This window comes from Copidosoma floridanum, unplaced genomic scaffold, assembly GCF_036245765.1.
Source record: "Copidosoma floridanum isolate Cflo_tuat_1 unplaced genomic scaffold, Cflo_Japanese_pri ptg000030l, whole genome shotgun sequence".
Classification (NCBI taxonomy): Eukaryota; Metazoa; Arthropoda; class Insecta; order Hymenoptera; family Encyrtidae; genus Copidosoma; species Copidosoma floridanum.
The window spans coordinates 17,852,012-17,863,733 of record NW_028321907.1 but is presented as its reverse complement, the minus strand read 5'-3'; the positions used below and the strand labels follow the sequence as shown (position 1 = coordinate 17,863,733).

The 11,722-nt window shown below is 32.5% G+C and overlaps 3 protein-coding genes across 3 annotated transcripts; 2 read left to right on the top strand and 1 right to left on the bottom strand.

Moving 5' to 3' along the window:
* Positions 1-284: 284 nt before the first annotated feature.
* Alg14 (ALG14, UDP-N-acetylglucosaminyltransferase subunit) lies at positions 285-935 on the top strand. The gene has a single exon (XM_014353175.2). The coding sequence runs from the start codon at positions 300-302 to the stop codon at positions 933-935; it is 636 nt and encodes a 211-aa protein (XP_014208661.1). The 5' UTR covers positions 285-299.
* LOC106639523 (Jumonji domain containing 5) lies at positions 924-2,781 on the top strand. Its single transcript, XM_014353174.2, has 7 exons — positions 924-1,150; positions 1,220-1,388; positions 1,455-1,626; positions 1,692-1,856; positions 1,916-2,133; positions 2,202-2,357; positions 2,443-2,781. Exons 1-7 carry the CDS (start codon positions 1,017-1,019, stop codon positions 2,698-2,700), a joined length of 1,272 nt encoding a protein of 423 aa, XP_014208660.2. The 5' UTR covers positions 924-1,016; the 3' UTR covers positions 2,701-2,781.
* Positions 2,775-10,008, bottom strand: LOC106639518 (uncharacterized). Its single transcript, XM_014353166.2, has 23 exons — positions 9,819-10,008; positions 9,448-9,743; positions 9,306-9,359; positions 8,909-9,195; positions 8,623-8,746; positions 8,412-8,533; positions 8,198-8,327; positions 7,955-8,131; positions 7,800-7,871; positions 7,605-7,714; positions 7,438-7,535; positions 7,191-7,351; positions 6,513-7,084; positions 6,354-6,446; positions 6,138-6,285; positions 5,562-6,063; positions 4,191-5,097; positions 4,022-4,111; positions 3,829-3,950; positions 3,500-3,553; positions 3,387-3,428; positions 3,133-3,323; positions 2,775-3,059 (listed from the first exon to the last, which is right to left on the bottom strand). The coding sequence occupies exons 3-23, from the start codon at positions 9,330-9,332 to the stop codon at positions 2,967-2,969; spliced, it is 4,122 nt and encodes a 1,373-aa protein (XP_014208652.2). The 5' UTR covers positions 9,333-9,359; positions 9,448-9,743; positions 9,819-10,008; the 3' UTR covers positions 2,775-2,966.
* Positions 10,009-11,722: the final 1,714 nt, after the last annotated feature.

Sequence of the window (11,722 nt, the reverse complement as noted above, 5' to 3'; positions counted from 1 at the left end):
TTAATTCTGCTGTGCTGGAGAGAATTTCTCAGTAGGTAATGTAGGTGGTATGTATCCTTTTTTTTCAGAATTCGTTTAATCGTTTGAGAGACCAAATCGTTTTTTACTATGATTGCTCATGTCTCATGTTTCTAAACGTAAACAGAAGTGGAAATCGCCAAAGATATTTTAGTCATTACTTACATTCATAATTAAGTACAGTGCGCATATAACGTTTTTAATTTATCAAAATACACCTGAAGGCACATGGTATATTACAAAATCTTTCTTTGCAGGTATAAAATTTTAATGATCAAGTCATGGTCTTACCATTAGTATGTGTACTTGTGTTTCCAGTTGCCATTGTTTTTATTGTGAGAGCTTTTCATACGATTATTTTCAAGAACGGTAAGAGGCCAGATCATTTAAAGAGAACAAAACCAGCAAAGACACTTATTGTACTTGGTTCTGGTGGGCATACGACTGAAATTTTGCGCATTGTTGAACAGTTGAATGGAAAAAAGTATAAGCCAAGAATATACCTTAAAGCTAAGAGTGACGAAATTAGTGAGAATAAAGTCAAGCAAGTAGAGACTAATACAAAAGACTACAAACTCATTGACATATCAAGAAGTAGAGAAGTTGGTCAATCATATTTGACATCTATTTTGACAACTGCTTCCTCTGTTATGCAATCTTTTCCCCTGATTTGGAGTGAAAAGCCAGATTTACTACTCTGCAACGGTCCTGGAACGTGTATTCCTCCGTGTTTGGTTGCTTTTTTTTTTAATTCTCTTTTCCTTACGAATACAAAAATTGTTTTTGTTGAAAGTTTTTGCAGAGTCAAGACTTTTTCACTGTCAGGAAAAATTTTGTACTTTTTAGCACATCACACTATTGTCCAGTGGCCATACTTGAATGGTGCCAAGTACTCCAGGAGTATATTTGTAAATTAACGTAAGATTTATATTTTCCTCAAAGGAAAAACAAACAAAGATTCTCTTTCCACCAGTTTGTACTACTTATAGTAGCTGACAATGGCTCATATTATTTCCAAAATAATTCGGTGGAATCACCTTCATGAAGATTTAAATGAACAGTCACCTGATGAGTTAAAGTTACATTTGAACAAAATATTTTTACGACTTAACAAGTTTTATGAAAATAATGCGTGAGTGTTATTCATTTAATTGATAAAAAAATGTTTACTACATTACTAAATAATTTTATATTTTTAAAGAGAAGAAATCCCAGCTAAAAAATCCAAAAGTACTTTGGAATGGGTAGATAATGACTTATTAACAGCGGAAGCTTGTCTTGATAGAATTTGGGAAATGCTTAACTCTGGTTACTGGAAAGACGTTCCGGTTAATTATAGATATTGCTATTCCCTTTGCAGTGTTTTTAAAGTAATACTTTTGAAAGTCAACTGATTTTTCAATGAAATACATGTACATTATTTTTTGTTTTTGAAGTCAATACTGTTGGGATTAACAATAAACACAGAGAATGATCATGCCTTAACAGTTGGACAAATCAAGGAAATTATTCAACAAATCGATAAGGGAATTCTTCTAGGAGCTCCTTTGCCCAAATCACCAAATCTATTGACCCAAATTGCTTCAGAATTAAATAAACATTATTCTGGTATGTGTGAAATTAAAACATTCGTTTACAATAGAATACAACACTTTAAGGATTATTAATTTCAGACGTATGCAAGACAAATGAAAATTTACATGAAATCAAAATCGACAAAGAAAGTTTATGCACCACACTTTTTACTGGTTTTTCATCGATTGTTCACCTTACCAAGCCTTCAATGGAAACCTTTTACTGCGACATTTTCCGACCTAAGGTTCCCGCTCTATTAGAAGGTGAAATTCATAAGTGTTTACGAATATTTCACAAACAAGTTAAAAAAATCTTCTATTAGGTTGCATTTCATATTGGCCATCCTTAGAGCTGTGGAAAGATACTGATTATCTTCAAAGAGTAGCAGGTACTCGAACAGTACCAATTGAAATTGGATCTCGTTACACTGAGGACGATTGGGCGCAAAAATTAATTATGTTCTCTGATTTTCTGAAAAATCACGTAACACAAAAAAATGATAAAGTCGGTTATTTAGCTCAACACCAACTTTTTGATCAGGTAGGAATTTTTTCTTCAAAATTCTTGATGTTACCGTTATCTACGAAATGACACTTTTTATCTTTTAGATTCCAGAGTTAAAAAATGATTTTTTTGTGCCGGATTATTGTAGTTTTTCAGACAAAGAAGAAAGTGATGATTCACCGGATATAAATGCTTGGTTCGGACCACAGGGAACTGTATCGCCATTACATTACGACCCAAAAAATAACTTACTATGTCAAGTAATAAGTTGAACCTTAAGTGTAAATTTAGGACAAGCATGATTTAATTATAATTAAATGAATTTGCATTGCGCTTTGCCAACAGGTTTTTGGATACAAGAGGATAGTGTTGTACAGCCCAGACGATAGCAAAAATGTATACCCATATGAAACTCGTTTATTATGCAATACAGCTAGAATCGATCCATACAATCCAGACTTCGAAAATTATCCTAATTTCCAGAAAGCTACAGGTTACATGTGCTATTTGAAACCTGGTGATATGCTATTCATTCCCCCAAAGTGGTGGCATCATGTCACGGGACTTTCACCAAGTTTTTCAATAAGTTTTTGGTGGGAATAACTTTATTGGGCTGTGTTACTTTTTTATTTTAAGTGTAATAAAAGTTCTTGAACACAAATAAATATTAATTATTTTTTCACAGACTTTTTACTTCATTCATTATTATTATTAGTATAAATATGAAAGTGAACAAGCATTAAATTTACATTTTTAAGCTGAACAATAAAATATGACATCGACTTGCATTTAAGATATAAAAATACTACTATTAAACTAACTTAAATTTTTTGAATTAAATGAAAAATAACCATAAATTACTGAAGTAGTTAAGCTGGAAGAGGTGGAAATTCGTCAGCTTCGGTTACAGGTGCTCGACAATTGGGGCATGTGCGTTGGGTTTTAAACCAGGATTTGGCACACTACAATGGAAAAAAAAAAAAAAAATTAGTACTTTTGATCATTATCAGAGTTATTTTAAGCATAAAAACTCACGTGATAATGAAAAGAATGTCGGCAGTCCAATGTATAGCAGTTGCTTCTTTTTACTTGATTCGTGCAAATCGAACACTCTAGGTCTAAACTACCAGCCCATTTTATTTCTTCAGTTGGTAGAGTATTCCAAGTTTTTTTTGGAGAATTTAAGGAAGGTCGTACGATACTTGGGCCCTTATTGACGTTGGAATCTATGACCATAGAAATGTTTCAAGTAACAAACAAATTTATTTTCAAAAAAACTCTCAACTTACAAGATGTTGAAGACCCCGAGTCTCTATGAACACGCTGTAGACCTAAAATAAAAAGAAAATTGTAAAGTGTGAAAAATTTAAATGTTGATAATTGGTAATAAAATTGTAGGAACCTGGCAACTTGGCAAGAGTTTCGGACGTGTCATTCGGAAAATATAGTATCAAATCTAAATTAACATAAAATTATTGAGGTAAATTTAATTACAAACTACCTGATTTTCGAAATAATAATTTTTATTTACTATGAGAGTTATATAAAATCCCAAAGGATCGTACAACTATAGAATATACATTTTGCTTAATATGTAAATGCTTAAGAATTTACGGATGAAAGAAAAGTGAAAAATTATGTCGTAGTGAGTAAATACTTTCTAAAATCGCGAAAAAAAATTTTTTAAGGATTCAGTTACTATGTAAAACATTATGAAAATAAAAAACATACGTATGTGTTGATTATTTGCAAAAAATTCTTCAGCTTCATCAACGATTTGACCAACAGTCAAACCTTGTAGTGTGTTGTTGTGTCTTTTACGTACTTCCGAAATAATAAAAATTATATCGGACCTTAAAATTATATTTTTAAATAAGATAATCAATAAATTATTTAATTTTACAAATTACCGAACCCAACTTACTCAACCGTTCCCGGATATTTCGCCCTTAATCTTTTAACTAACGAGTCAAGGTTTGGTCTTTTTTGTCGTGGTTGATCCTCACTGTCCTGCCTTTAATATTGAAATTGTTATTAAGTAATGTTTCGAATGTATTAAATCAATCAGTCTGATCATTTTTGTAAATACTCACAGTAGGTACTTCATTACCAAATTTTCTTCAAACTCTTTTTCATCTTTGGCAGAAATGGTGACCACACTTTTGACGGAACTATTAGAATGTTGTTGGTTTTGATGAATATTTTCATCTTCATTCTGATTACTGTTGTAAACTTCAACAAGCTTACGTCCATTTAATATTTCTAATTGATCTTCCCAGTCATCTAAATTATCACTAGGTATTAGTGATCGTTTTTGTTGGTTGCTTTTATGACTAAATTCATTGATATGTTCTTGCGAAGGCATCGGTTGTTGCATTTGTCGGTGTCCCTTGTAATTTAAATCATCACTAGATTTTTTTAAAGACAGAAGCTTTTGTTGGTTTTCTAAGGGAACTAAATCGTTACTAGATTGTTGAAAAGGCACTTTTTGTGGCTTAAGCCAACACGTGTTATTAATTTGTGTTAGCGAAGTTATATGTTGTTTTTGCTTATTTTCCGCGGAATACAAATTATTACCAGATTTTACGGGAGGAGTTAATTGTTGTTGGTATTGATTAAAGTTGCTGCTAGGTTTTTTAAAAGACTGTGATTGCTTTTGTTGCTGCTGCAGATCGAAAGGCTTTAGGAAAGACATTGCTCCTTTTTTTTCCGAATCATGTAAATTTTTTGCTTCTCTTCCCCATATCTGAGAAAACTTGTGTTTCGTTTCTTCCTCAACGGCTTCTTCAATATCGGAACGATCAGTATCACCTAACATGCTCTCAGTAGCATACGGTATTTTGCTGCCATTGTGCTCTATGAAACAATGAACATCATCCGTCGGTTTTGTGGCATGCTCAGTTGATTCTGATTCAATAAGAGTTATTTGCAATGAACTATTTTGTGCCTCAGTGGTTAAAGACACATCACTTGCAATACTTTCTGGGTATGTAACTGAAACTAATTCATTTATTCTTATTTATTTATTTATTTGCAAAAAAAACAGGATTTTCTCCAATACATGTCAAGTTGTGTGCAAAATAATAAGGCACTGAAGAAATACATGAATTAGCGACTTGAGTCAGTTATAAAATTTATAATTAAGTATGAGGGCTGCAAAATGATACTTTGATAAGTAATATTTAATCAATTTCGTTGACAAGTAATTATTTTTTAATTAAGAAAAATCTGAGATGACTGTACTTTGTTAAGAAAAAAAAAAAAAAAAAACTATTAATTGCTATGTAAATTATCTGGTAAATCTCATATGAGAAACACAAGATATGCCATACCAATAAATAAAAACACAAAAATAGTTAAGTACAAATTTTCACAGTACTCATGACGCTATGCTGAAACAATAACTACACTCCTACTAGAATTTTTTTTTGAAACTGTTCAAGGCGTGGAATTGCTAGACGAACCTTTGTTTTCCATTTCAAGCTTCTTCATTTCCTCCTTCATTTCTTGAAACTCCAGTTGCCAATTCTGTAGCTGTTGTTGAACTTGTTGTTGCACTTGCTTCTGTAATTGTATCTGCATCTGCTTCTGTATATCCTGTATCTGGTTATATTGATTAAACGGAATAACCATTGGTTGATTGACGTGAGAAAATGTGTTAAAACCCGCCGTTGTAGGAGGGCGGATTAGACCAGGAGGTGGTGCACCAATTTGCGGATAGTTGGTAGGATATATAGGCTGGGATGGAAAAGCCACTGGTTTGACTTGATTAGAGGCTTGCTGAATATTTTGTAGAACCATGCGATGACGATCGTGCAATGCGTTTAAAGCTTTAAGTGCGTATTCACCAGCAGTCTCGTGAAGTAGTTGTGGTATATCGGGGTAATTTAAACTGATTTCACGCATTTCATATTTTTCCTTCGAGTCTTCGCTGTTTAATTTGTTCGCCAAGGCTTCATACTCGTCCTACGCAAAATAAAGTATGGTTTTTGAGCGAAGAGTTGGCTTACACATTTGATGATAAAAGTGTTCAAGCTTACCTTCAAGTCAATCAGAGCTTTTGAATAACAAGACAACTTGAGCAGCCACTCGGAACTATCCAAAAATTGTTTCCAGTCCAAAGTTTGAGCCATCCAACCATTAATTTTGCCAATTACGTCGAGTATGTTATTGCAAAAATCAATGCGTCTAAAAATGGTGAAAATTCATTATCTATTCACGGTCTAAATAGTATATTTATATAATAGTTTTCTTACTCTTGTATGGTTTGAGTATAGTTTGAGTATTTGTTGTTGAGGCAATCGTTCAACAATGCTACCCTTGTTTCTACTTCTTTTTCCAAAGCATTCCTGTAAAAAATATTTAAGGTTTTTACAATGGTTTATTGATTATACCAATTTAAGTTTGACAATTACCTCATCATGTTTTCAGATTTAATCACCCAATCTGCGTTAATTTTATCTTCTATCATCTCGATATCTTTTTGAAAACTTGCTAACATTTCTTTGCGGCGTAACTCTGAATTTTCACTTTCCAACAATTTCTGTTCTAACTCTTTTTTTACTTGCATCAAATCAATGATTTCTTTTTTTAAGGAAACGTTCTCTTTTCTTATAATTTCTTTGGATTGCTTAAAGCTATCAATTTTCTCTTGAATTGTTGCCCACTTTAGACTGTTATCCGCTAACTGACTTTTTAACAGCTCTAAATTGGTATTCTGGGCGACCAATTCTTCCTCCAAGTTTTCCTTTTGATCTATCAACTTTATCTTATCCATCTCCATTTGATGTATATACGTCTTAAGTTCTATAATTTCCATTAATTTTGTTTTGGAATCGTCACTTTTTGGAGCAGCTTTTTCAACAGGTTCTCGAGGGAAAACATCCGTTTTTTTATCTGAAATTTTTTGCGACGGTGGTGCATCACCACCGAGATTTTCACTGGCATAATTTTTATGTGAATATTCACTCAACTTACTATCCTGTAACTGAATTGAATGGTTGTCTAAATTTATTTCGTTAAGAACTAAGATTTTAAGACTATCGATCATTGTATTGGGATAGTTTATCGACATTATTGCTATATTATTTTACCTTGTTTACATTTTTTAAATCACAATCGTCCAAATCATCCATCAAGTTGTCGTACACATCTTTCATTTCACCAAACACTTCTTCATCTTGAGATACAGCTATTTGAGCTGTTTGATCCAACATTTTTACTTTTCCAGTTGACAGTAAAAAATTCAAGATATCTAAAAGCAAAGCAAAGTACAAAAAAAGTATACTATTAAGATAAATGATGGAGTAGTGTTACGAGAATTGGGAGCTGTTTTCATACCCAAATCAGGAACTTTGGTGAATTCTTTGCACTCATTAAATTTAGCGTACAAATCGCAAACTCTCACCAAATTGTTTCCTATATAATCCACGAACATTCTGAAAATTTTTTCCAATTAACGTATTGGTAAAAAACTTAATTTCTTTTCCAAATCAATTAATACGTACGAGACCAAAAATTCTTTATGTTTAGCAGTGTCTGGATCGTCAAAAGAAAAATTTAATTTTCCCCCACATTCATCATTTAGAATTACTATTGAATCATATTTTTCAAAATGCTAAAGTATGTAAAACATTAAATATGATACATGAGAATGTTCTTTTGAAAAAAGTAAAACTAATTGAAAATTGTTATGTATTTACTTCAGGCTCATAATTCATAGACTTCTCTAGTTCCAGTCTTCTGCGTTGTTCAAATTTACTTTCTAATTGTGTCTGTCGTAGAATTAATTGTTAATAACGATCCTTCAAATCATGAACATTAAATTTTTTAAGGCCGAAAATTTTATTTTACAAACCTTGTCAAAATCTCTTTCTGATGCTTTCTCTGTAGTTACACAAGGTTTTTTGGTTACAGCCGATTCCATGTGTATTTTTGACGTACCATTTGCCGCAACTATTTCAATATAAACTAGTGTACTAGGTTTTTTCCCGTTCATGCAATTTTTCGTAAAACACTTATAATTTATGAATTCCTGTTTCAAATATAAATATCAATTAAATAAAAATGAAGTCAAATAGTACGCCTTAGTAACACTTACTTCATCACGAATTGTTTTGTATGGAAAGAGTTGATCTTTCTGAAATTTCCAACAATGTTGGTGAAATTTCAAAGTACATGACCTCTTAGCATTACACTTCACTATAACCATTCCATTAAATGCTGGATCACTGTTGAGATTTGCAATGAAGAATTATTCACATGACTCGAAAAAATTACAGAAAATAATGCAATCTGATGCATAGCGTACTTACCGCAAATAAATACTTTCGTTTGCAGTGATGTAAGGTTTAGTGATGTTCCTGCATTCACTTAAAAAACAAATTGCATCAGGTTCATAAGATGAACATTTTGCCTTAGTCTTTTTCCATAACTCCTAGGAACCAATAACGAAAAAAAATTACATTAATTTCTAGCTAAATATGAAAGACGTACTTATTAACGGCAATTAAGTTATGTCCTTACAGATTCGATGTCTTGATTAATGAGAATGTTTGTACCAGGTATATATAGCCCTTCCAATAAAGAAGTGCACATGCCTTTTATGATTGATTCTCCTTCGGAAATCGCATTGAATGCTTCTTTGAATCTAATAAAAATATCATGTTACAATAAAAAAAAAAAAAAAAAAAAAAAAAAAAAACCGATGAATATTAAAGTAGTTTTGAAGGAGACTGTAATTTCTTAAGCTACATGAATTATTGTAGTGCTGTGCAATCATGCCAAACACTTGGTAAAGTAATCATTTTACCTGTATAATTTACAGTGAGCTTGAGCTAAAACTAAGAAAAGACCAGGAAATTTCTTCTTAGCAACTACGTCTATTGTCTGCAAGATCATCACTGCTTCTGCCAAGCTGTCCAAATCACTTGCTTCCACCAAGCAACTGGCAACCATGTACTTAAGTACACATTTGATCTTTGCACTGTATTGCATTTCTGTAGCCATCGTAAGAGCTTGATTGTAGCTTTGTAGGGCAGTAGAATACTCTTTGGCCAGAAATGCCTTCGAGGCTTCATTGATGAAGGCCTCATATCGCTTAAAAAAATTTTACCATGAGGAACAGTTTCAATGTTCTCTTTTTACAATAAAATACGATGCACAGCGAATTAACTATACAACTAGTAGAAGTTACTTTTGGTACTTACGGCTTTTTGAGAAGATTCGTAACTCATGATTAAACAGCGAAATTGACCATCTACCTAAAATTTACCGAAATAGATATATCAAAAAATGGTCGCCTAATATCGATTGCCGATGGGTACAACAAATATTTCTTTCTACACTTACGTTATAAACAACAGCACACTAATATTCTTTAGAAAAGTCTCCGTAACTAAAAAAATTGGACAAAGGCTGTTGTCAAGGGCGATTCTCGAAAATTTTCTCGTGCAACGTTTGCCTGCAACGTGTGTACTTCGTCCTTTGCGTGTTGTGAAACACAAGCACGTCCGTAATTTGTTTTTTTTCAACAAATAAATACAGAACTAACTAAACTATATGCATGCGTATTTAATCGCGTAGGTACTTGTATGTGTCCTTGATCGAGCTATACTCTGTATCGGCACTTAGTACTTCCTAGCTTCCTATTAAAAACAAGAGAAGAAAACATGACTACCTGTATACACTAAGCATACTAACGTACTCTTGTGACTTTCAACCTTTTAACTTTCGAGGCGCGCCATTGATTCCATTGTCTCCGTTGCTCTTCTAAGTATTTTTTCACACTACTAAGAATACCGACTGATTAGCGCTTATTTTTTTCTCCACTTGAAACGTGACTCGACGAGATTCAATAGACTATACCTCGAGTATACCGATGGAATACGACGATGCAGTGTGTTATTTCATACCTTCATCCCTTCATGAGCTGCAGCATCATCCCGGCCGCCGGACAAATTTCTTTCTCACTCTTTATAGACCAACCGAGAAACTTCTGAATTAGAAAGTTGTTGGAGAAGAAGGCGTTTTTGATATTTTATGTAATTTGACCTACTGATTACGATAAAAATAAATAAAAATTTTTTCGAGTGGTGGATCAATGTTAAAATCGCATTTGAAATTTTATTTCGCTCATATCTCAGTAACGGTAAGAACTATAGTAAAAATATAAATCACAGCGTATAAAGCGAAAAATTTTATATCGATTTGGTCTATTTGAATTATTTAGACAAGCACAAAATTTCGAGAAAAAAAATTGTAAAGAAGATTTTGTACTTAACTTGTAAGAGTAAGTGAGACAGAGAGAGCGACCGAGTCCCCTGCACCCAGCAGTGTCCCCCACTATTCCACCGACAGTAGCAGCGAAGGAGAGAGAGAACCAGAGATAATGTGAGTGTTTGTATGTTTGTAAGTGTGGCTGCTGCACACGTGCACACACGGCAACACGGCTTATCCAACGGTGAAGCACCGACTCACTCAATCCACTGAAATATCGTTTGAAGCTTCTTGTACTTATGCCTATACAGATTTTTCAGACGACCGGCTCACACGTTTTTAAAGTAGCCACAAAAAATTTATAATGGAAACTGTTTTTTCCTTTATATATGGATTTTTTTCACGATTTTGATAATTTTCTGTCGATTAAGCATAAGCTTAGTATGAAATTTTTTTAATGAAAATCCGTTTTTTTCATCATTTACTATTTTTATTGACTACATATTATTTTGAAAATTGTACATAAGATATAGTTTGAATGGACAAAAGTATCTCTTTATGAAATAAACTCATGAAAAATAACTGAAAATCATAATAATTTTAAACAGGTAAAACTGGAATATTTATATAGAATTATAAAAGATGCACAGCTTGATGTATTTCGGAATTTTGAATACTCTATGCTCAACATTATATAAAAATGCAACGATACAATAAATTATAACGCGTACAAGAACTATTATTTTGTTTTTCAAAAATCAAAACTTGAGATTTCAGCATGATCCAGTTTACTTTGTATTTATTTATTGAACCATTATAAATAAACAGTATTTTTTCCCTTGCACTGCCCTGTAAATAATCTCTGCTCGTCGTTGGCTGGCTGCACGGGTGCGATTTTGAAACCGGCAAGACTCGATGCTTTTAAATATCCTGTAGAGAAAAAAAGATTTTTACTCGTCCGTATTATTTTGTAGAATTGTAAATTTTCGGTTAAGAAAATGGAAAAACGTTTCAACGAATGCTAAAATATTAATTATTTATACACAAGCGTACTTGCTAATAAACTACAATTCTTAATTATTCCTAAAGACAAAGAGTAGAAACTAGATCATAAAAGAAAAGTCACTATGTGCATAATGGTGTAATGCAGTATAGTACTGTAGTCTACGTTCTTCATGTAATTTTACAGTCGTTTTTCCTTCCCAATTTTTCCAATCATTTTTACCTCTAGCTTTACTCTCTTCAATAAAAGTATTTATCTGTCTTTGTTTAATCTCTACTATATTTTGTAAATAAAACAGTTCCTGATGGCATATGGTACATATTTCTATTTCCTCTGGAATATCATCCATAATCTACAACGTATATTATAAAAATATGACTCACGGCTGTCAAAAACGACATATGG

Coding starts and splice junctions, on each gene's coding strand:
- Alg14 (XM_014353175.2), top strand. CDS start 300: ATGGTCTTACCATTAGTATGTGTACTTGTGTTTCCAGTTGCCATTGTT.
- LOC106639523 (XM_014353174.2), top strand. CDS start 1,017: ATGGCTCATATTATTTCCAAAATAATTCGGTGGAATCACCTTCATGAA. Junction 1,389..1,454: donor CCCTTTGCAGTGTTTTTAAA/GTAATACTTTTG, acceptor TTGTTTTTGAAG/TCAATACTGTTGGGATTAAC. Junction 2,134..2,201: donor AACACCAACTTTTTGATCAG/GTAGGAATTTTT, acceptor TTTATCTTTTAG/ATTCCAGAGTTAAAAAATGA.
- LOC106639518 (XM_014353166.2), bottom strand. CDS start 9,332: ATGAGTTACGAATCTTCTCAAAAAGCC. Junction 8,747..8,908: donor GCTCACTGTAAATTATACAG/GTAAAATGATTA, acceptor TATTTTTATTAG/ATTCAAAGAAGCATTCAATG. Junction 3,951..4,021: donor AAATATCCGGGAACGGTTGA/GTAAGTTGGGTT, acceptor TATAATTTTAAG/GTCCGATATAATTTTTATTA.